The sequence below is a fragment of the Salvelinus namaycush genome, unplaced genomic scaffold, assembly GCF_016432855.1.
Source record: "Salvelinus namaycush isolate Seneca unplaced genomic scaffold, SaNama_1.0 Scaffold1406, whole genome shotgun sequence".
Taxonomy (NCBI): Eukaryota; Metazoa; Chordata; class Actinopteri; order Salmoniformes; family Salmonidae; genus Salvelinus; species Salvelinus namaycush.
Genome location: NW_024058127.1, coordinates 2746 through 21291, shown reverse-complemented (window position 1 = coordinate 21291; position 18546 = coordinate 2746). Strand labels below are relative to the sequence as shown.

Below are 18546 nucleotides of genomic sequence, written 5' to 3'. Positions count from 1 at the left end.
TTTGCAGTGAATGGAGTTTGTGGAGTAAGGACTCACTATCACTCTGTATTAAACCTGTTGCCTAGCACCTGTTGCCTGGCACAAGAGGCCCATTTAAGTTCTGCTGACTCTATTGAGTCATTTTAATAACATATATATATATTTTAGTATTTTATTGAAAGTGTATTTCTTTAAATATAGCCTACACAACACCTTTCAAAATACCAATGTGTAAACTTTCAAAAGAAATGCTGGAATAAATAATACAATATTAAATCAAATACTGCAAATTATCCATACCTTTTTTCCCAAAGGTGGTTGCAATGCTGTGAAAAACAGTTGTACTGCACTAGAGTACTAACAATCATCGATATTCCCCAAGTTTAGCATGTTTTGGAAGGGGGACTCTTATTTAAAAATAATAATATGCAATCGTGGTGCCAGCATAATATCCTGTTGCTAGGAGAACGGTAATCCATGAAGTAATCCGCGCGCTCCGTTCTGGAAACGGCGGCGGCATCATTCCATACTCCTCCACACTTCATTAATGGACGGAGACCTGCCCACTCAACTTTCTATATGAGCACGCTATGAATGTATGCTACTGTATTATTTTTTATAATTATATTTATGGGTTAAAAAAAGAAACGTGGAAAGAAGATACCATGCACTGTCTTTCTGTTCCATAGGGGAACTAATTGTTCAATGAATTGAATATTTAAGCGTTAAACGTGTAGAATTCAAATGCAGTAAAGTACACAACATTTCAAAATTCGACATTTTAAGAGGAAATGGCAATAGCCAAGTTCGTTTTTAGGAGGCCTATCTCGATTTCTCCTTTCATCAGATGGAAATCATGAGTGCAATAACTTCGGGGGCAGTAGCCAACGTGACGAGCACAACGGAACAGGCTTTATGTTATTGATCAATGATATCGCCTATGGGTCATACAAGAAACAACATTTTAATAATATTTTTAGAGCGCATTGAAGTGAAAGTGGTCCAAAACATTGGAAGTTAACTATTGTGGACCATGCAAATAAAACTCACAATACAATGTTCAAATAAATGTTTTTTTTATTGCTTTAATTTCCCAAAGAGCTCTCTCTGTTGTCTGGCAGCACACCCGCAATACCCTCTCGAATGCTACACTTCATAAACCCTATCTGTCATATGCATATGTCCATTTCATTTAGATTCGTAAATGTCTCTTACATATGGGCAGCCTAGTCCAACAAGGGCAATGGTGCTCGGAACTGAAAGTTGCTATTTTGGTTCACGCATATTCTTTAAAGCTTTCCATTACAGTTTCCTTCATAATACACAGATTATGATCATGTCTCACACTATTAAGGGTGGAATATAATATTATTCAGAAAACCCTCAGCGGTATCCACACGACAAAGATCCTCATGTAACAGGAATATTCAGTATACTTGGCGAATAATGGCGTTAGTGGTGATGGTAACTAACCTGATCGTTTTATAAGTAGTTTTAGAGTTATGTCAATAGTACAACTAAATATTTGGATATCTTTACTGATCATCCATGTTTTCACAAGGTTACTCACAATCTCCAGAGACATCTTATATTTATATATATTTATATTTTAAAAAAGTAATTTAATGTGGCATGTTTAACAACACATTTTAAGTCTCCTCCCCACTGACATAATAAAAATGCAGTGTAAAATCTAGGACAATGGTAGACCTGTTTGGACACTCAAGTTGTTGGATCTCAAAGCAGCTGTTTTGTTTCGTTTTTTCCCCATAAAATGAACAAGGAGACAAAAGACCTTGAGGATGCAGTGATATCCTAAATGAAAAACAGGTAAAAAAACCCCAGCAGAATCAGTTTCCACCATAAAACTATCCAATGACAGAATGTGAAAACAGAAGTATAGTATGTGCTCCGTTAGAAAACAGTATAAAATGACATCCTACAAAAAAAGGTTCAGAGCAGAGTATAAAAAATGCTGAAAATGTAGTCTCTGTTGCAGTCTAAACCAGCGGACACGTCACCGCATCAATAAGCACCAAGATTGTGCATGGACACTGTTCAATGTACATATGTCCCAGATCTATGGAGAAAAGGAAATCAACAGATTCCAGAGAAGTGAAGAGTGTGTGGTGCCAGCTTGCTGCTTGAGGGAGTCGTAGTGTGAAGAGAGGCTGTGTGTGGTCAGACCTATGGGAGGTTGTGGTGAGGAGAAGAGGCACGGAGAAAGGGAGAGACCCCCTGCTCTTTGAGTCAGTACGGATGGGACTCTTTCCGGCTCAGAATGCGGGTATGGCTGGCAGAGACTGTGGCACTGCGAATGACCTCCATCCACCTGTATGAAGAGAAAGAGACAAAGGGTTTCATATCCAGTAGACACATATACTATCTACTGTACACAATACCAAATATACAGAAGTGTACTGTACCTCTCAAAGTTGTACTCGCTCTCAGATCTGAAGTAGTAGACGTGGGATTTGAAATGCAGTTTGAAGACGTAGTCTTTGTGGATGTTTTCAGACTCAGTGGGGATGGTGACAGAGTAGCCCAACAGGGGGAGACTGGCCAGCGGATAGTCATCCTGGAGAGAGGGGAAAGGACCAAACAGTCAAGCATTCTGAATTTCATGGAGCTACTCACTTTCACTACGAATACACTTTACATCACTTTTATGCTTTGATGATGTACTGTATTCTAAAATCTGTCAAAATGCCCAGTGGCTACAGGTCGTAGAACATGTGCCAAAACAAAGCAACTGACTATTGTGTAACTAACACTGGTTCGTTCAGGTGGTGATTCCAATGGATTCAGGGGAGCTGTGCCTAAAGTGAGAGCAGATAATCCGGCATGGGAATGTGTACGACTCCCTTACATGGAACACGGATCTGAAATCCCACAGAGAGATGGGATATTCTGACATGGAACACGGATCTGAAAACCCACAGAGAGATGGGATATTCTGACATGCAACACGGATCTGAAAACCCACAGAGAGATGGGATATTCTGACATGGAACACAGATCTGAAATCCCACAGAGAGATGGGATATTCTGACATGGAACACGGATCTGAAATCCCACAGAGAGATTGGATATTCTGACATGCAACACGGATCTGAAAACCCACAGAGAGATGGGATATTCTGACATGCAACACGGATCTGAAATCCCACAGAGAGATTGGATATTCAAATCAAATCAAATCACATTTTATTTGTCACATACACATGGTTAGCAGATGTTAATGCGAGTGTAGCGAAATGCTTGTACCTTCTAGTTCCGACCGTGCAGTAATATCTAACAAGTAATCTAACAATTTCACAACAACTACATTATACACACAAGTGTAAAGGAATGAATAAGAATATGTACATATAGATATATGGATGAGCGATGGCCGAACGGCATAGGCAAGATGCAGTAGATGGTATAGAGTACAGTATATACAAATGAGATGAGTAATGTAGGGTATGTAAACATGATATAAAGTGGCATTGTTTAAAGTGACTAGTGATATATTTATTACATCCAATTTTTTATTATTAAAGTGGCTAGAGATATTCTTACATGGAACACGGATCTGAAATGAGCAGGAGGGAAGGGGGTCTGCCCCAGCACACACTGCTGTACTTCAGGCCTTCACAGACTACATGGAAGGAGGAGGGGGTCTGCCCCAGCACACACTGCTGTACTTCAGGCCTTCACAGACTAAATGGAAGGAGGAGGGGGTCTGCCCCAGCACACACTGCTGTACTTCAGGCTTTCACAGACTACATGGAAGGAGGAGGGGGTCTGCCCCAGCACACACTGCTGTACTTCAGGCCTTCACAGACTACATGGAAGGAGGAGGGGGTCTGCCCCAGCACACACTGCTGTACTTCAGGCCTTCACAGACTACATGGAAGGAGGAGGGGGTCTGCCCCAACACACACTGCTGTACTTCAGGCCTTCACAGACTACATGGAAGGAGGAGGGGGTCTGCCCCAACACACACCGCTGTACTTCAGGCCTTCACAGACTACATGGACGGAGGAGGGGGTCTGCCCCAGCACACACTGCTGTACTTCAGGCCTTCACAGACTACATGGAAGGAGGAGGGGGTCTGCCCCAGCACACACTGCTGTACTTCAGGCCTTCACAGACTACATGGAAGGAGGAGGGGGTCTGCCCCAACACACACTGCTGTACTTCAGGCCTTCACAGACTACATGGACGGAGGAGGGGGTCTGCCCCAACACACACTGCTGTACTTCAGGCCTTCACAGACTACATGGAAGGAGGAGGGGGTCTGCCCCAGCACACACTGCTGTACTTCAGGCCTTCACAGACTACATGGAAGGAGGAGGGGGTCTGCCCCAGCACACACTGCTGTACTTCAGGCCTTCACAGACTACATGGAAGGAGGAGGGGGTCTGCCCCAACACACACTGCTGTACTTCAGGCCTTCACAGACTACATGGAAGGAGGGGAGGGGGATCTCCTTCCCCAGAACACATTCCTGTAGTTCTGGTCCCGTATGTACCAAGCGTCTCAGAGTAGAAGTGCTGATCTAGGATCAGTTTCACCTTAATTTAGATCATAATGAATCAGATTACATGGACAGGGCAGACCTGATGAGATGGTGCTCACCTGGTGGGTCTTGTAGAAGAACAGGCTGAAGTTGGTGAAGACCACCCAGAGTTTCTGCCAGCCGTTGCTGTTCTTGAACTTCCTCAGCAGGTTTCCTGACAGCTGATTCTACAGTAGAACAACGATTTACAATCAGTGAACTTCATTTGTGTAAAAAGGACATATTATGACAAAAATCTAAACAAAGAGAGGCAATATCAACAAACATTTATATATAAATAATGTTTTTTATTTAACCTTTATTTAACTATATGAATGTATAAAGAATAGTTCATGCATATGTGCTGTACTGTCAGCTCTGTAAATAAACCCACTGTGATTAAGCCTGGGGCCTCTTCACTCCTAACATTGGTTTATCTGAGGTAAGTACAGCTATAAACAGTCAGCCTCCAGCCACAGTTTAAAGTCACTGAACCTCTAAGGTCACAGTGAACAACTGCCATCTAGTGGTGATAAAAAGCATGTACTGCCATCTAGTGGTGATAAAAAGCATGTACTGCCATCTAGTGGTGATAAAAAGCATGTACTGTAAACTGAGCCATCGTTGAATACTGAACAAAAATATAAACGCAACATGTAAAGTGTTGGTCCCATGTTTCATGAGCTGAAATAAAAGATACCAGAAATTTCCCAAACACACAAAAAGGTTATTTCTCTCAAATTTTGTGCATAAATTTGTTTACATCCCTGTTAGTGAGCATTTCTCCTTTGTCAAGATAATATATCCACCTGACAGGTGTGACATATCAAGAAGCTGATTAAACAATATGATCATTACACAGGTGCACCTTGTACTGGGGACAATAAAAGGCCACTCTAAAATGTACAGTTTTGTCACACAACACAATGCCACAGATGTATCAAGTTTTTAGGAAGCATGCAATTGGCATGCTGACGGCAGGAATGTCCACGAGAGCTGTTGCCAGATCATTTAATGTTAATTTCTCTACCATAAGCCACTTCCAAAGCCATCGTAGGAGAATTTGACAGGAGGACTATTTCTGTCTGTAATAAAGCCCTTTTGTGGGGGAAAAAGTCATTCTGATTGGCTGGGCCTGGGTCCCCAGTGGGTGGGCTTGGCTCCCAGGTGGGTGGGCCTATGCCATCCTAGGCCCGTTCTTAGTCATGTGAAATCCATAGATTATGGCCTAATTTATTTATTTCAATTGACTGATTTCCTTTCATGAATTGTAACTCTGTAAAATTGTTGAAATTGTTGCATGTTGCGTTTATATTTTTTGTTCAGTGTATATATGCCATTTAGCAGATTTACAGTCATGCATGCATACATCTTTACATGTAGGTGGCCCCGGGAATCGAACCCACAATCGCCATGCTCTACCAACTGAGTCATACAGGACCACCATTGCAGGCTACCAGTAATTTCTCTTAGTTCATTTGTACGTCTTAACAGATGAAAAGTTTTACACAAAATAATTACACTTTTCACCAACAACCTCAAAGAAGAAGATAAGGTGATAGTACGCGAGGACAGTAATTCTACAATGCAATGAGGAGGCCTCTCCTCTCTCGCTGGATCCTTTACCTCCAGACTCCTGCAGGAATCACTAAAGGAGAGGCTGTGAACTCGATGCCAGCAAATAAGAGACAAAGGAACTGGGCCCTGGCCACTGTTGGGCCCCGAGGGCCCCGAGAGGGGGGCCTCTGAGTCACTGACTGGACAAGGCTCCTCTAGCACGGAGGACAGACAGACGGACACACAGAAGAGAGAGAGAGAGAGAGGGAGGGAAGGACAGAGACACAAAGACTGAGTAGGTGTAAACACACACATACACAAGAGGAGCTAACGGTGAGGCCACGGCTGTGAAGAAGGGAAGAAAGGAGCGCACAACCACACTGGAAAGACACAGTAGAGATAAGATGAGGAAACCACACTGGAAAGACACAGTAGAGATAAGATGAGGAAACCACACTGGAAAGACACAGTAGAGATAAGATGAGGAAACCACACTGGAAAGACACAGTAGAGATAAGATGAGGAAACCACACTGGAAAGACACAGTAGAGATAAGATGAGGAAACCACACTGGAAAGAGTTAGCAACAGTGGGCTGACTTGAGAACAGTGTCTTTTGCAGTTCACCCACCTCCTGCTAATGTCTGCTCTGCTCTCAGCTCAGTATTCAACAGAGAAAACAAAGAGCTTGTAGAAGCTGCTTCAGCTGCACTGAGAGCTGTTGTTTAAATCTATGACAAACGACAGTACTACTTTCCCTTCCTGGTGAGATCCAAAGGGGCATAAGTAGCAGTTGACAGAAGTGACAGTACCAACAGCTTAGAGACAAATCACTGAGGTAATATAATGACAAATCACTGAGGTAACATAAAGACACATCACTGAGGTAATACAATGACAAATCACTGAGGTAATACAATGACAAATCACTGAGGTAATACAATGACAAATCACTGAGATAATATAATGACAAATCACTGAGGTAATACAATGACAAATCACTGAGATAATATAATGACAATTCACTGAGGTAATACAATGACAAATCACTGAGGTAATATAATGACAAATCACTGAGGTAACATAAAGACAAATCACTGAGGTAATACAATGACAAATCACTGACATAATATAATGACAATTCACTGAGGTAATACAATGACAAATCACTGAGGTAATACAATGACAAATCACTGAGGTAATACAATGAATGACAAATCACTGAGGTAATACAATGACAAATCACTGAGGTAATACAATGACAAATCACTGAGGTAATACAATGACAAATCACTGAGATAATATAATGACAAATCACTGAGGTAATACAATGACAAATCACTGAGGTAATACAATGACAAATCACTGACATAATATAATGACAATTCACTGAGGTAATACAATGACAAATCACTGAGGTAATACAATGACAAATCACTGAGGTAATACAATGAATGACAAATCACTGAGGTAATACAATGACAAATCACTGAGGTAATACAATGACAAATCACTGAGGTAATACAATGACAAATCACTGAGATAATATAATGACAAATCACTGAGGTAATACAATGACAAATCACTGAGATAATATAATGACAATTCACTGAGGTAATACAATGACAAATCACTGAGGTAATATAATGACAAATCACTGAGGTAACATAAAGACAAATCACTGAGGTAATACAATGACAAATCACTGACATAATATAATGACAATTCACTGAGGTAATACAATGACAAATCACTGAGGTAATACAATGACAAATCACTGAGGTAATACAATGAATGACAAATCACTGAGGTAATACAATGACAAATCACTGAGGTAATACAATGACAAATCACTGAGGTAATACAATGACAAATCACTGAGATAATATAATGACAAATCACTGAGGTAATACAATGACAAATCACTGAGGTAATACAATGACAAATCACTGAGGTAATATAATGACAATTCACTGAGGTAATATAATGACAATTCACTGGGGTAATATAATGACAAATCACTGAGGTAATATAATGACAAATCACTGAGGTAATATAATGACAAATCACTGAGGTAATACAATGACAAATCACTGAGGTAATACAATGACAACTCACTGAGGTAATACAATGACAAATCACTGAGGTAATATAATGACAATTCACTGAGGTAATATAATGACAATTCCCTGAGGTAATACAATGACAATTCACTGAGGTAATATAATGACAAATCACTGAGGTAATATAATGACAAATCACTGAGGTAACATAAAGACACATCATTGAGGTAATACAATGACAAATCACTGAGATAATTCACTGAGGTAATACAATGACAAATCACTGAGGTAATATAATGACAAATCACTGAGGTAACATAAAGACAAATCACTGAGGTAATACAATGACAAATCACTGACATAATATAATGACAATTCACTGAGGTAATACAATGACAAATCACTGAGGTAATACAATGACAAATCACTGAGGTAATATAATGAATGACAAATCACTGAGGTAATACAATGACAAATCACTGAGGTAATACAATGACAAATCACTGAGGTAATACAATGACAAATCACTGAGATAATATAATGACAAATCACTGAGGTAATACAATGACAAATCACTGAGGTAATACAATGACAAATCACTGAGGTAATATAATGACAATTCACTGAGGTAATATAATGACAATTCACTGGGGTAATATAATGACAAATCACTGAGGTAATATAATGACAAATCACTGAGGTAATATAATGACAAATCACTGAGGTAATACAATGACAAATCACTGAGGTAATACAATGACAACTCACTGAGGTAATACAATGACAAATCACTGAGGTAATATAATGACAATTCACTGAGGTAATATAATGACAATTCACTGAGGTAATACAATGACAATTCACTGAGGTAATATAATGACAAATCACTGAGGTAATATAATGACAAATCACTGAGGTAATATAATGACAAATCACTGAGGTAATATAATGACAAATCACTGAGGTAATACAATGACAAATCACTGAGGTAATACAATGACAAATCACTGAGGTAATACAATGACAAATCACTGAGGCAATACAATGACAAATCACTGAGGTAATACAATGACAAATCACTGAGGTAATATAATGACAAATCACTGAGGTAAAATACAATGACAAATCACTGAGGTAATATAATGACAAATCACTGAGGTAATACAATGACAAATCACTGAGGTAATATAATGACAAATCACTGAGGTAATACAATGACAAATCACTGAGGTAATATAATGACAAATCACTGAGGTAATATAATGACAAATCACTGAGGTAATACAATGACAAATCACTGAGGTAATACAATGACAAATCACTGAGGTAATACAATGACAAATCATTGAGGTAACACAATGACAAATCACTGAGGTAACATAATGACAAATCACTGAGGTAATACAATGACAAATCACTGAGGTAATACAATGACAAATCACTGAGGTAATACAATGACAAATCACTGAGGTAACATAAAGACAAATCATTGAGGTAATACAATGACAAATCACTGAGGTAATACAATGACAAATCACTGAGGTAATATAATGAATGACAAATCACTGAGGTAATACAATGACAAATCACTGAGGTAATATAATGACAAATCACTGAGGTAACATAAAGACAATTCACTGAGGTAATACAATGACAAATCACTGAGGTAACACAACGTCCAAATAACACCATAAGGCCATGACAGAGAGGTTGTTGCTCAGGAGGACACTGTTCCCAGGTGAGGAAACACACTCAGATATAGATACACAGACAGACAGAGAGACAGAGAGAGAGAGAGACTGGGGAAGCCAGAGCAGGTCAGGGCTGGTTCTGGTTCTGGTACCTCCACGGCTATGCTAAAGTCCACCATGGACACGCTGGTGTTCCTGTGCCAGCACACGTGCACAGTGGTGTTACCACGGTGAGGGGCCTGCCTCTCCAGGGAGGTGCGCGACGCCATCAGGTCGTCCTCAGACTCCGCCTCTGCACAGGAGTCCTCTGTTAGGGATTCTGGGAAATTCAGGAAGCGGTTACTTCCAAGATACACACTATAACAACGTGGGAAGTTGGATCCTACTGTAAAACCAGACGAGATCAATAGTAGCACAGTACTTCACAGTGACTATGTTTGTGAGTACAGACATGCAGACAGGATGTATATAAAAAAAAGAACATCCTTCAAATCAATGCTTTATAAACAATAAATTTGTAACATTGTGTTTGAGCTATTGAAGCTCTATGCAGATTTAAAGGTTGGCCCATTCTGGCTCTGAAGTTTCTAGAAGAAGATGAACTGTCTGTGCAAAGAAGACCAGTAAGAGGGAGAATTCAGCAATAACTCATGGGGTTGGATGATTGTCGGATACACTATTAGCGTTCCTATACAGTGTGCCCAATGCCCAAGCTCCAGGGTAGCCAACGTACTGTTATCTGTCAGACTGTTGGCCAGGCGGTCAGACGTAGGACCGTTGATGCTCTCCGCCAGGACAATGGCCACATTAATGTCCTCCATCCACTTCTCCATCTCTGACAGGGAACTGGACGGGGAGAGAAAGAGTGAGGGGGAGAGAAAGAGGGGGAGGGAGACAGAGAGGGGGGAGAGAAAGAGAGAGAGTGAAATAGAGAAAAGGAAAGGAGAGAGAAGAAGAGGAGAGGAAGAGGGAGAGAGAGAGAATGGAATGCACAGATGCCCATGTAACCGATGTGAAATGGCTAGCTAGTTAGCGGTGGTGCGCGCTAATAGCGTTTCAATCGGTGACGTCACTCGCTTTGAGACCTTGAAGTAGTGGTTCCCCTTGCTCTGCAAGGGCTGAGGCTTTTGTGGAGCGATGGGTAACGATGCTTCGTGGGTGACTGTTATTGATGTGTGCAGAGGGTCCCTGGTTCGCGCCTGGGTCGGGGCGAGGGGACGGACGTAAAGTTAAACTGTTACATTGATGCTGTTGACCCGGATCACTGGTTGCTGCGGAAAAGAATGTAACAGTTTAACTTTACGTCCGTCCCCTCGCCCATACCCGGGCGCAAACCAGGGACCCTCTGCACACATCAACAACAGTCACCCACGAAGCATCGTTACCCATCGCTCCACAAAAGCCGCGGCCCTCGCAGAGCAAGGGGAACCACTACTTCAAGGTCTCAGAGCAAGTGACGTCACCGACTGAAAGGCTGCTAGCGCGCACCACCGCGAACTAACTAGCCATTTCACATCGGTTACACTCAAACCGGACATACAGTGCAAACAGTCATACCACCTGACTTGATACTTCCTGTAAAAACACAACAGCTTATACTACTGTAAAAACACAACAGCTTGTAGTACTGTAAAAACACAACAGCTTATACTACTGTATAAACACAACAGCTTATACTACTGTAAAAACACAACAGCTTATACTACTGTAAAAACACAACAGCTTATACTACTGTATAAACACAACAGCTTATACTACTGTAAAAACACAACAGCTTATATTACTGTATAAACACAACAGCTTATACTACTGTATAAACACAACAGCGTATACTACTGTATAAACACAACAGCTTATACTACTGTAAAAACACAACAGCTTATACTACTGTAAAAACACAACAGTTTATACTACTGTAAAAACACAACAGTTTATACTACTGTAAAAACACAACAGCTATACTACTGTATAAACTCAAGAGCGTATACTACTGTAAAAACACAACAGCGTATATTACTGTATAAACACAACAGCTTATACTACTGTAAAACACAACAGCTTATACTACTGTAAAAACATAACAGCTTATACTACTGTAAAACACAACAGCTTATACTACTGTAAAAACACAACAGCTTATACTACTGTAAAAACAACAGCTTATACTACTGTAAAAACACAACAGCTTATAGTACTGTATAAACACAACAGCTTATACTACTCTGAAAACACAACAGCTTATACTACTGTAAAAACATAAAAAAAAAAAAAAAATTAACCAGCCTGATAAATATTTCATGCCGTTATTTTTATAAGGGTAAGGGAGCGGTATAAATAATGAATGTGTCTTTGTGATTATATAAAGGCCTCGTTGACTCTGCTGATGAAACAGGCCTCCTGCCGATTCACCGACCACTTTATTGGGAACATCTTCATACCATAACCTGTAGGTCTACTGGCGAGTGTTTGAAGACTATTCCAGAGACGAGCTGGATCGAACCATAGCCTCACCTTGCTGCTACCACTACTGACTGGCGCTGCCCAACCAGGGTGAAGGCGTGAGGCACACCCCACTCATCCTCGCTCTCCCGGATCTGGGAACATAACAGGCACAGTCAACACGAGGCATGAGAGGGTACATCTGCCTTTGGGAAAGAAGGACTGAGTGTGTGAGAGAGGGAGAGAACGATGGTAGGGAAGTTAAAGAGAGAGACAGATGGAGGGAGTTAAAGAGAGAGACAGATGGAGGGAGTTAAAGAGAGAGACAGATGGAGGGAGTTAAAGAGAGAGACAGATGGAGGGAGTTAAAGAGAGAGACAGATGGAGGGAGTTAAAGAGAGAGACAGATGGAGGGAGTTATAGAGAGAGACAGATGGAGGGAGTTAAAGAGAGAGACAGATGGAGGGAGTTAAAGAGAGAGACAGATGGAGGGAAGTTATAGAGAGAGACAGATGGAGGGAGTTAAAGAGAGAGACAGATGGAGGGAGTTAAAGAGAGAGACAGATGGAGGGAGTTAAAGAGAGAGACAGATGGAGGGAGTTAAAGAGAGAGACAGATGGAGGGAGTTAAAGAGAGAGACAGATGGAGGGAGTTAAAGAGAGAGACAGATGGAGGGAGTTAAAGAGAGAGACAGATGGAGGGAGTTATAGAGAGAGACAGATGGAGGGAGTTAAAGAGAGAGACAGATGGAGGGAGTTAAAGAGAGAGACAGATGGAGGGAGTTAAAGAGAGAGACAGATGGAGGGAGTTAAAGAGAGAGACAGATGGAGGGAGTTATAGAGAGAGACAGATGGAGGGAGTTAAAGAGAGAGACAGATGGAGGGAGTTAAAGAGAGAGACAGATGGAGGGAGTTAAAGAGAGAGACAGATGGAGGGAGTTAAAGAGAGAGACAGATGGAGGGAGTTAAAGAGAGACTGCACTCTACTCTACTGTACTGTACTCTACTCTACTGTACTGTACTCTACTCTACTCTACTGCACTCTACTGTAATCTACTGCACTCTACTCTACTGTACTGCACTCTACTCTACTGTACTCTACTCTACTGTACTGTACTCTACTCTACTGTACTGTACTCTACTGTACTGTACTCTACTCTACTCTACTGTACTCTACTCTACTCTACTGTACTGTACTCTACTCTACTGTACTCTACTGTGCTCTACTGTACTGTACTCTACTCTACTGTACTCTACTGTGCTCTACTGTACTGTACTCTACTGTACGCTATTGTACTCTACTCTACTGTACTATACTGCACTGTACTCTACTGTACTCTGCTGTGTTCTACTCTACTCTACTGTACTGTACTCTACTCCACTGGGTTCTACTCCGCTCTACCTTACTCTACTGTACTCTACTGTACTGTACTCTGCTCTGCTGTACTGTACTGTGTTCTACTCTACTGTACTCTACTGTACTGTACTCTGCTCTACTGTACTGTACTGTGTTCTACTCTACTGTACTGTACTGTGCTCTGCTCTACTGTACTCTACTGTGCTCTACTGTGCTCTGCTCTACGGCTCTCTGTGTTCTACTCTGCTCTACTGTACTCTACTGTGCTCTACTGTGCTCTGCTCTACTGTGCTCTGCTCTACTGTACTCTACTGTGCTCTACTGTGCTCTACTGTGCTCTGCTCTGCTGTACTCTACTGTACTCTACTGTGCTCTACTGTGCTCTGCTCTACTGTACTCTACTGTGCTCTACTGTGCTCTACTGTGCTCTGCTCTGCTGTACTCTACTGTACTCTGCTCCACGGCACTCTGTGTTATACTGTGCTCTACTCAACTGCACTGTACTTTACTGTGTTCTCTGCTATGCTCTACTGTACTGTACTGTACTCTACTCTACTGTACTGTGTTCTACTCTACTGTGCTCTACTGTGCTCTACTCTACTCTACTGTACTGTACTGTACTGTAATATACTGTACTCTACTCTACTGTACTCTACTCTACTGTAATCTACTGTAGTGTACTCTACTGTGCTGTGCTCCAAGGCAGGGCACAAGGCTGGGAGGGGAAGAGAGGGGAAGAAAAGAGACGTACTGTCATGCCATAGAGAGGGAGCTGCCCGTGCACTTTGAACTGGTTCGTTGCCGTCATCCCTCGACTCGTATACAACAGGACATCATTGAACTATCACCATAGAGCAAGAAAACAGAGACTTCAATCATTGACTGGTCATTAATAGCTCTACCACCTTTATTTACGTCACACAAAAAGAACATTGAGTGAATGTTTGTGGCTCAGTAAATACATTAGCTCTGTCAGGGATACACCTGATCCAACTGGATTACATTCAATCTGTTTCTTACATGAATCGTGATTCAGATGAGTCTTGGCCTCATTAGATGCCCTACAATAACAAAGAGGGACTCTGGCTGAAAGAACAGTAAACAGCTGTGTGGAAAGTTAAGGAAGCCGTCGTCTTTGAGGCATTTTGGACAAAGCCATTCCCACTGAGGAGGTTAAACATAGAGTTCCACTTGTCATAACCTTCTATGTTGTGAGATCACTGAATAATCTGTTTAGTAACTTATTCAAGATGTCAATCTCAGATCAATTGCAGAGATTACCAGGAAAAACATTCGTTGCTGGAGGCCTTTTCCAGACAGCTTGCTGAGACAGCCTAACCTGAGGAACTCCTGAAAAAAACACAAATCACAACATCCCAAGTCAATCACAAAACCTCAAGTCAATCACAACATCCCAAGTCAATCACAAAACCTCAAGTCAATCACAACATCCCAAGTCAATCACAAAACCTCAAGTCAATCACAACATCCCAAGTCAATCACAACATCCCAAGTCAATCACAACATCCCAAGTCAAGTCTCAGAGAAAGACAACAACTCAGAAAGACATAAAACGACTGACAAAACAAAAGGAGTGCTTCAAACTAGCTTCTGCAAACTGTTGATATGGGGATATTCCCTACATAGTGCACTACTTTTGAATAGGGCCCTGGTCAAAAGTAGTGCGCTATATAGGGAATAGGGTCCCATTTGGGATGGAGTCCGGTCTCTCCTTGAACTCACCCGCCCTGGAGTGACTAGATTGTCGATGCCAATCAAATCCTTCATAAGCTCCAGCAGCTTCTGGAAGTTCTCCATCTTGATCATGCTTCCATGGAGCTGGGACACCACCTCTGACACGTCTGCCAGTGCAGCTAGAGGAGAGGCCATTCAATTAGAAACAACACTCATTTATGATGTCATAGACCTCAACTGCACCAGGAGGCCCTCAACTGCACCAGGAGGCCCTCAACTGCACCAGGAGGCCCTCAACTGCACCAGAAAGCCCTCAACTGCAAAATGAGGCCCTCAACTGCACCAGTAGGTCCTAGATAGCCTGCTTCAGTCTGATAGTTCTGACTGTGTACAGAACAGTAACAGTTACCTCTGCAGTCCCTGAAGTCCACATGTGCGGGGGGGTAGTGTTTGCAGAGGCGCTCCAGGATCTGCTTGTAATGCATGAGGCGGTGCAGGGGCCGGAGGATGAACACGTTGAGGGGGATGTAGCACACCTTCTGCAGCTCAAAGTCCCGGACCAGCACCTCCAGCCGCCGGGAGCCCCGGCACGCCTTCTCCAGCTCCACCAGGGCCTCCGAGTGCTTCTGGAGGTGGGCTGTCAGTGGCTAGAAAATTATATATTAGAGTAGGGTAGAGTAGAGTAGAATAGAGCAGAATAGAGCAGAATAGAGTAGAGTAGAATATAATAAAGTAGAGTAGAAAAGAGTAGAATAGAGTAGAATATAATAAAGTAGAATAGAGTAGAATAGAATAGAGTAGAATAGAGTAGAATATAATAGAGCAGAATAAAGCAGAATAGAGTAGAGTAGAATAGAGTAGAATAGAGCAGAATATAATAAAGTCGAGTAGAATAGAGCAGAATAGAGTAGAGTAGAATATAGTAAAGTAGAGTAGAATAGAATAGAGTAGAACAGAGTAGAATAGAGTAGAATAGAGCAGAATGAAGTAGAGTAGAATAGAGCAGAATAGAGTAGAATAGAGCAGAATAGAGCAGAATAGAATATAGTAGAGTAGAGCAGAATAGAGTAGAGTAGAGTAGAATAGAGTAGAACAGAATATAATAAAGTAGAGTAGAGTAGAATAGAGTAGAGTAGAATAGAGTAGAACAGAACATAATAAAGTAGAGTAGAATAGAGCAGAATAGAGTAGAGTAGAATAGAGCAGAATAGAATAGAGTAGAATAGAGCAGAATAGAGTAGAATAGAGCAGAATAAAGTAGAGTAGAATAGAGCAGAATAGAGTAGAATAGAGCAGAATAGAATATAGTAGAGTAGAGCAGAATAGAGTAGAGTAGAATAGAGTAGAACAGAATATAATAAAGTAGAGTAGAGTAGAATAGAGTAGAGTAGAATAGAGTAGAACAGAACATAATAAAGTAGAGTAGAATAGAGCAGAATAGAGTAGAGTAGAATAGAGCAGAATAGAATAGAGTAGAATAGAGCAGAATAGAGTAGAATAGAGCAGAATAGAGTAGAGTAGAATATAATAAAGTAGAGTAGAATAGAGCAGAATAGAGTAGAGTAGAGCAGCATATAGTAGAGTAGAGAAGAATAGAGCACAATAGAGTAGAGTAGAATAGAGTATAACAGAATATAATAAAGTGGAGTAGAATAGAGCAGAATAGAGTAGAATAGAATAAAGTAGAGCAGAATAGAGTAGAATAGAATAGAGCAGAATAGAATACAGTAGAATAGAGCAGAATAGAGTAGAGTAGAGCAGAATAGAGTAGAATAGAGTATAATAGAATAGAATAAAGTAGAGCAGAATATAGTAGAATATAGAAGAATAGAATAAAGTAGAGTAGAATAGAGTAGAATATAATATAACAAAGTAGAGTAGAATAGAGCAGAATATAATATAATAAAGTAGAATAGAGCAGAATAGAATATAATAAAGTAGAGAGTAGAATAAATAGAGTAGAACAAAGTAGAGTAGAACAAACATATTTGTATGACCATATCACACACATACGACAGGCTAGGAGCAGCATAGGGTCAGCCACAGAGCAGTCCCCTGGAGCAGGGTAGGGCTACAGGCAGACTTCACACAAGGCAGCATATATTTGTTCATAGAGGAGAGGTGCAGATACATAGTGAAGTACATAACAAGTGCAATAAAAATGTGAAAGAGGAGCGCACACCTTTAGTCCCTGTAGATGCTTCAGCATGACATCCCCGATGCGCTGGTAGTCTCCTTTGATGTGGGCATTGGAGCACCCTTCCCTAAAATAAAACAGTACGTGTATTTCTCTGGAACAGTTTAGTGTGTGTGTGTGTGTGTGTGTGTGTGTGTGTGTGTGTGTGTGTGTGTGTGTGTGTGTGTGTGTGTGTGTGTGTGTGTGTGTGTGTGTGTGTGTTTTAAGCACTTAAAGTCATATTTCATATTCATGTAAACAATCATGCAAGGGAATTCCAATGAAATGGTTAACCTTTACCTGCACTGCTGAACACCACCAGCAGGTGTCTCTCTTGAGCATGAATTTCAGTTGACGACTAGATTCAGCACCATGTGAACTGACATCATTCTCAATACTCTTTCATTCAAAATATCAACCAATACATTACGGGGAGGGTAATAGAAAACCGAGAGAGGAGGTTCTGAATGTCGTTCCCCTATCCACTCACACATCTAACCCTAACCCCTATCCACTCACACATCTAACCCTAACCCCTATCCACTCACACATCTAACCCTAACCCCTATCCACTCACACATCTAACCCTAACCCTAACCCCTATCCACTCACACATCTAACCCTAACCCCTATCCCCTCACACATCTAACCCTAACCCTAACCCCTATCCACTCACACATCTAACCCTAACCCCTATCCCCTCACACATCTAACCCTAACCCTAACCCCTATCCCCTAACACATCTAACCCTAACCCTAACCCCTATCCCCTCACACATCTAACCCTAACCCTAACCCCTATCCCCTAACACATCTAACCCTAACCCTAACCCCTATCCCCTCACACATCTAACCCTAACCCTAACCCCTATCCCCTAACACATCTAACCCTAACCTAACCCCTATCCCCTAACACATCTAACCCTAACCCTAACCCCTATCCCCTCACACATCTAACCCTAACCTAACCCTATCCCCTAAAACACATCTAACCCTAACCCTAACCCCTATCCCCTCACACATCTAACCCTAACCCTAACCCCTA

The 18546-nt window shown here is 41.3% G+C and overlaps 1 protein-coding gene across 1 annotated transcript; it reads right to left on the bottom strand.

The window, feature by feature from the left end:
- Positions 1-1041: 1041 nt before the first annotated feature.
- LOC120036641 (FERM, ARHGEF and pleckstrin domain-containing protein 1-like) lies at positions 1042-17589 on the bottom strand (the record flags this gene model as incomplete). Its single annotated transcript, XM_038983016.1, has 11 exons — positions 1042-2311; positions 2406-2557; positions 4606-4713; positions 9988-10154; positions 10569-10681; positions 12347-12429; positions 14382-14471; positions 14912-14980; positions 15374-15504; positions 15735-15972; positions 17508-17589. Coding segments are annotated over 11 exons (1315 nt in total), but the record flags the coding sequence as incomplete, so codon positions are not given.
- Between the last annotated feature and the right edge of the window lie 957 nt (positions 17590-18546).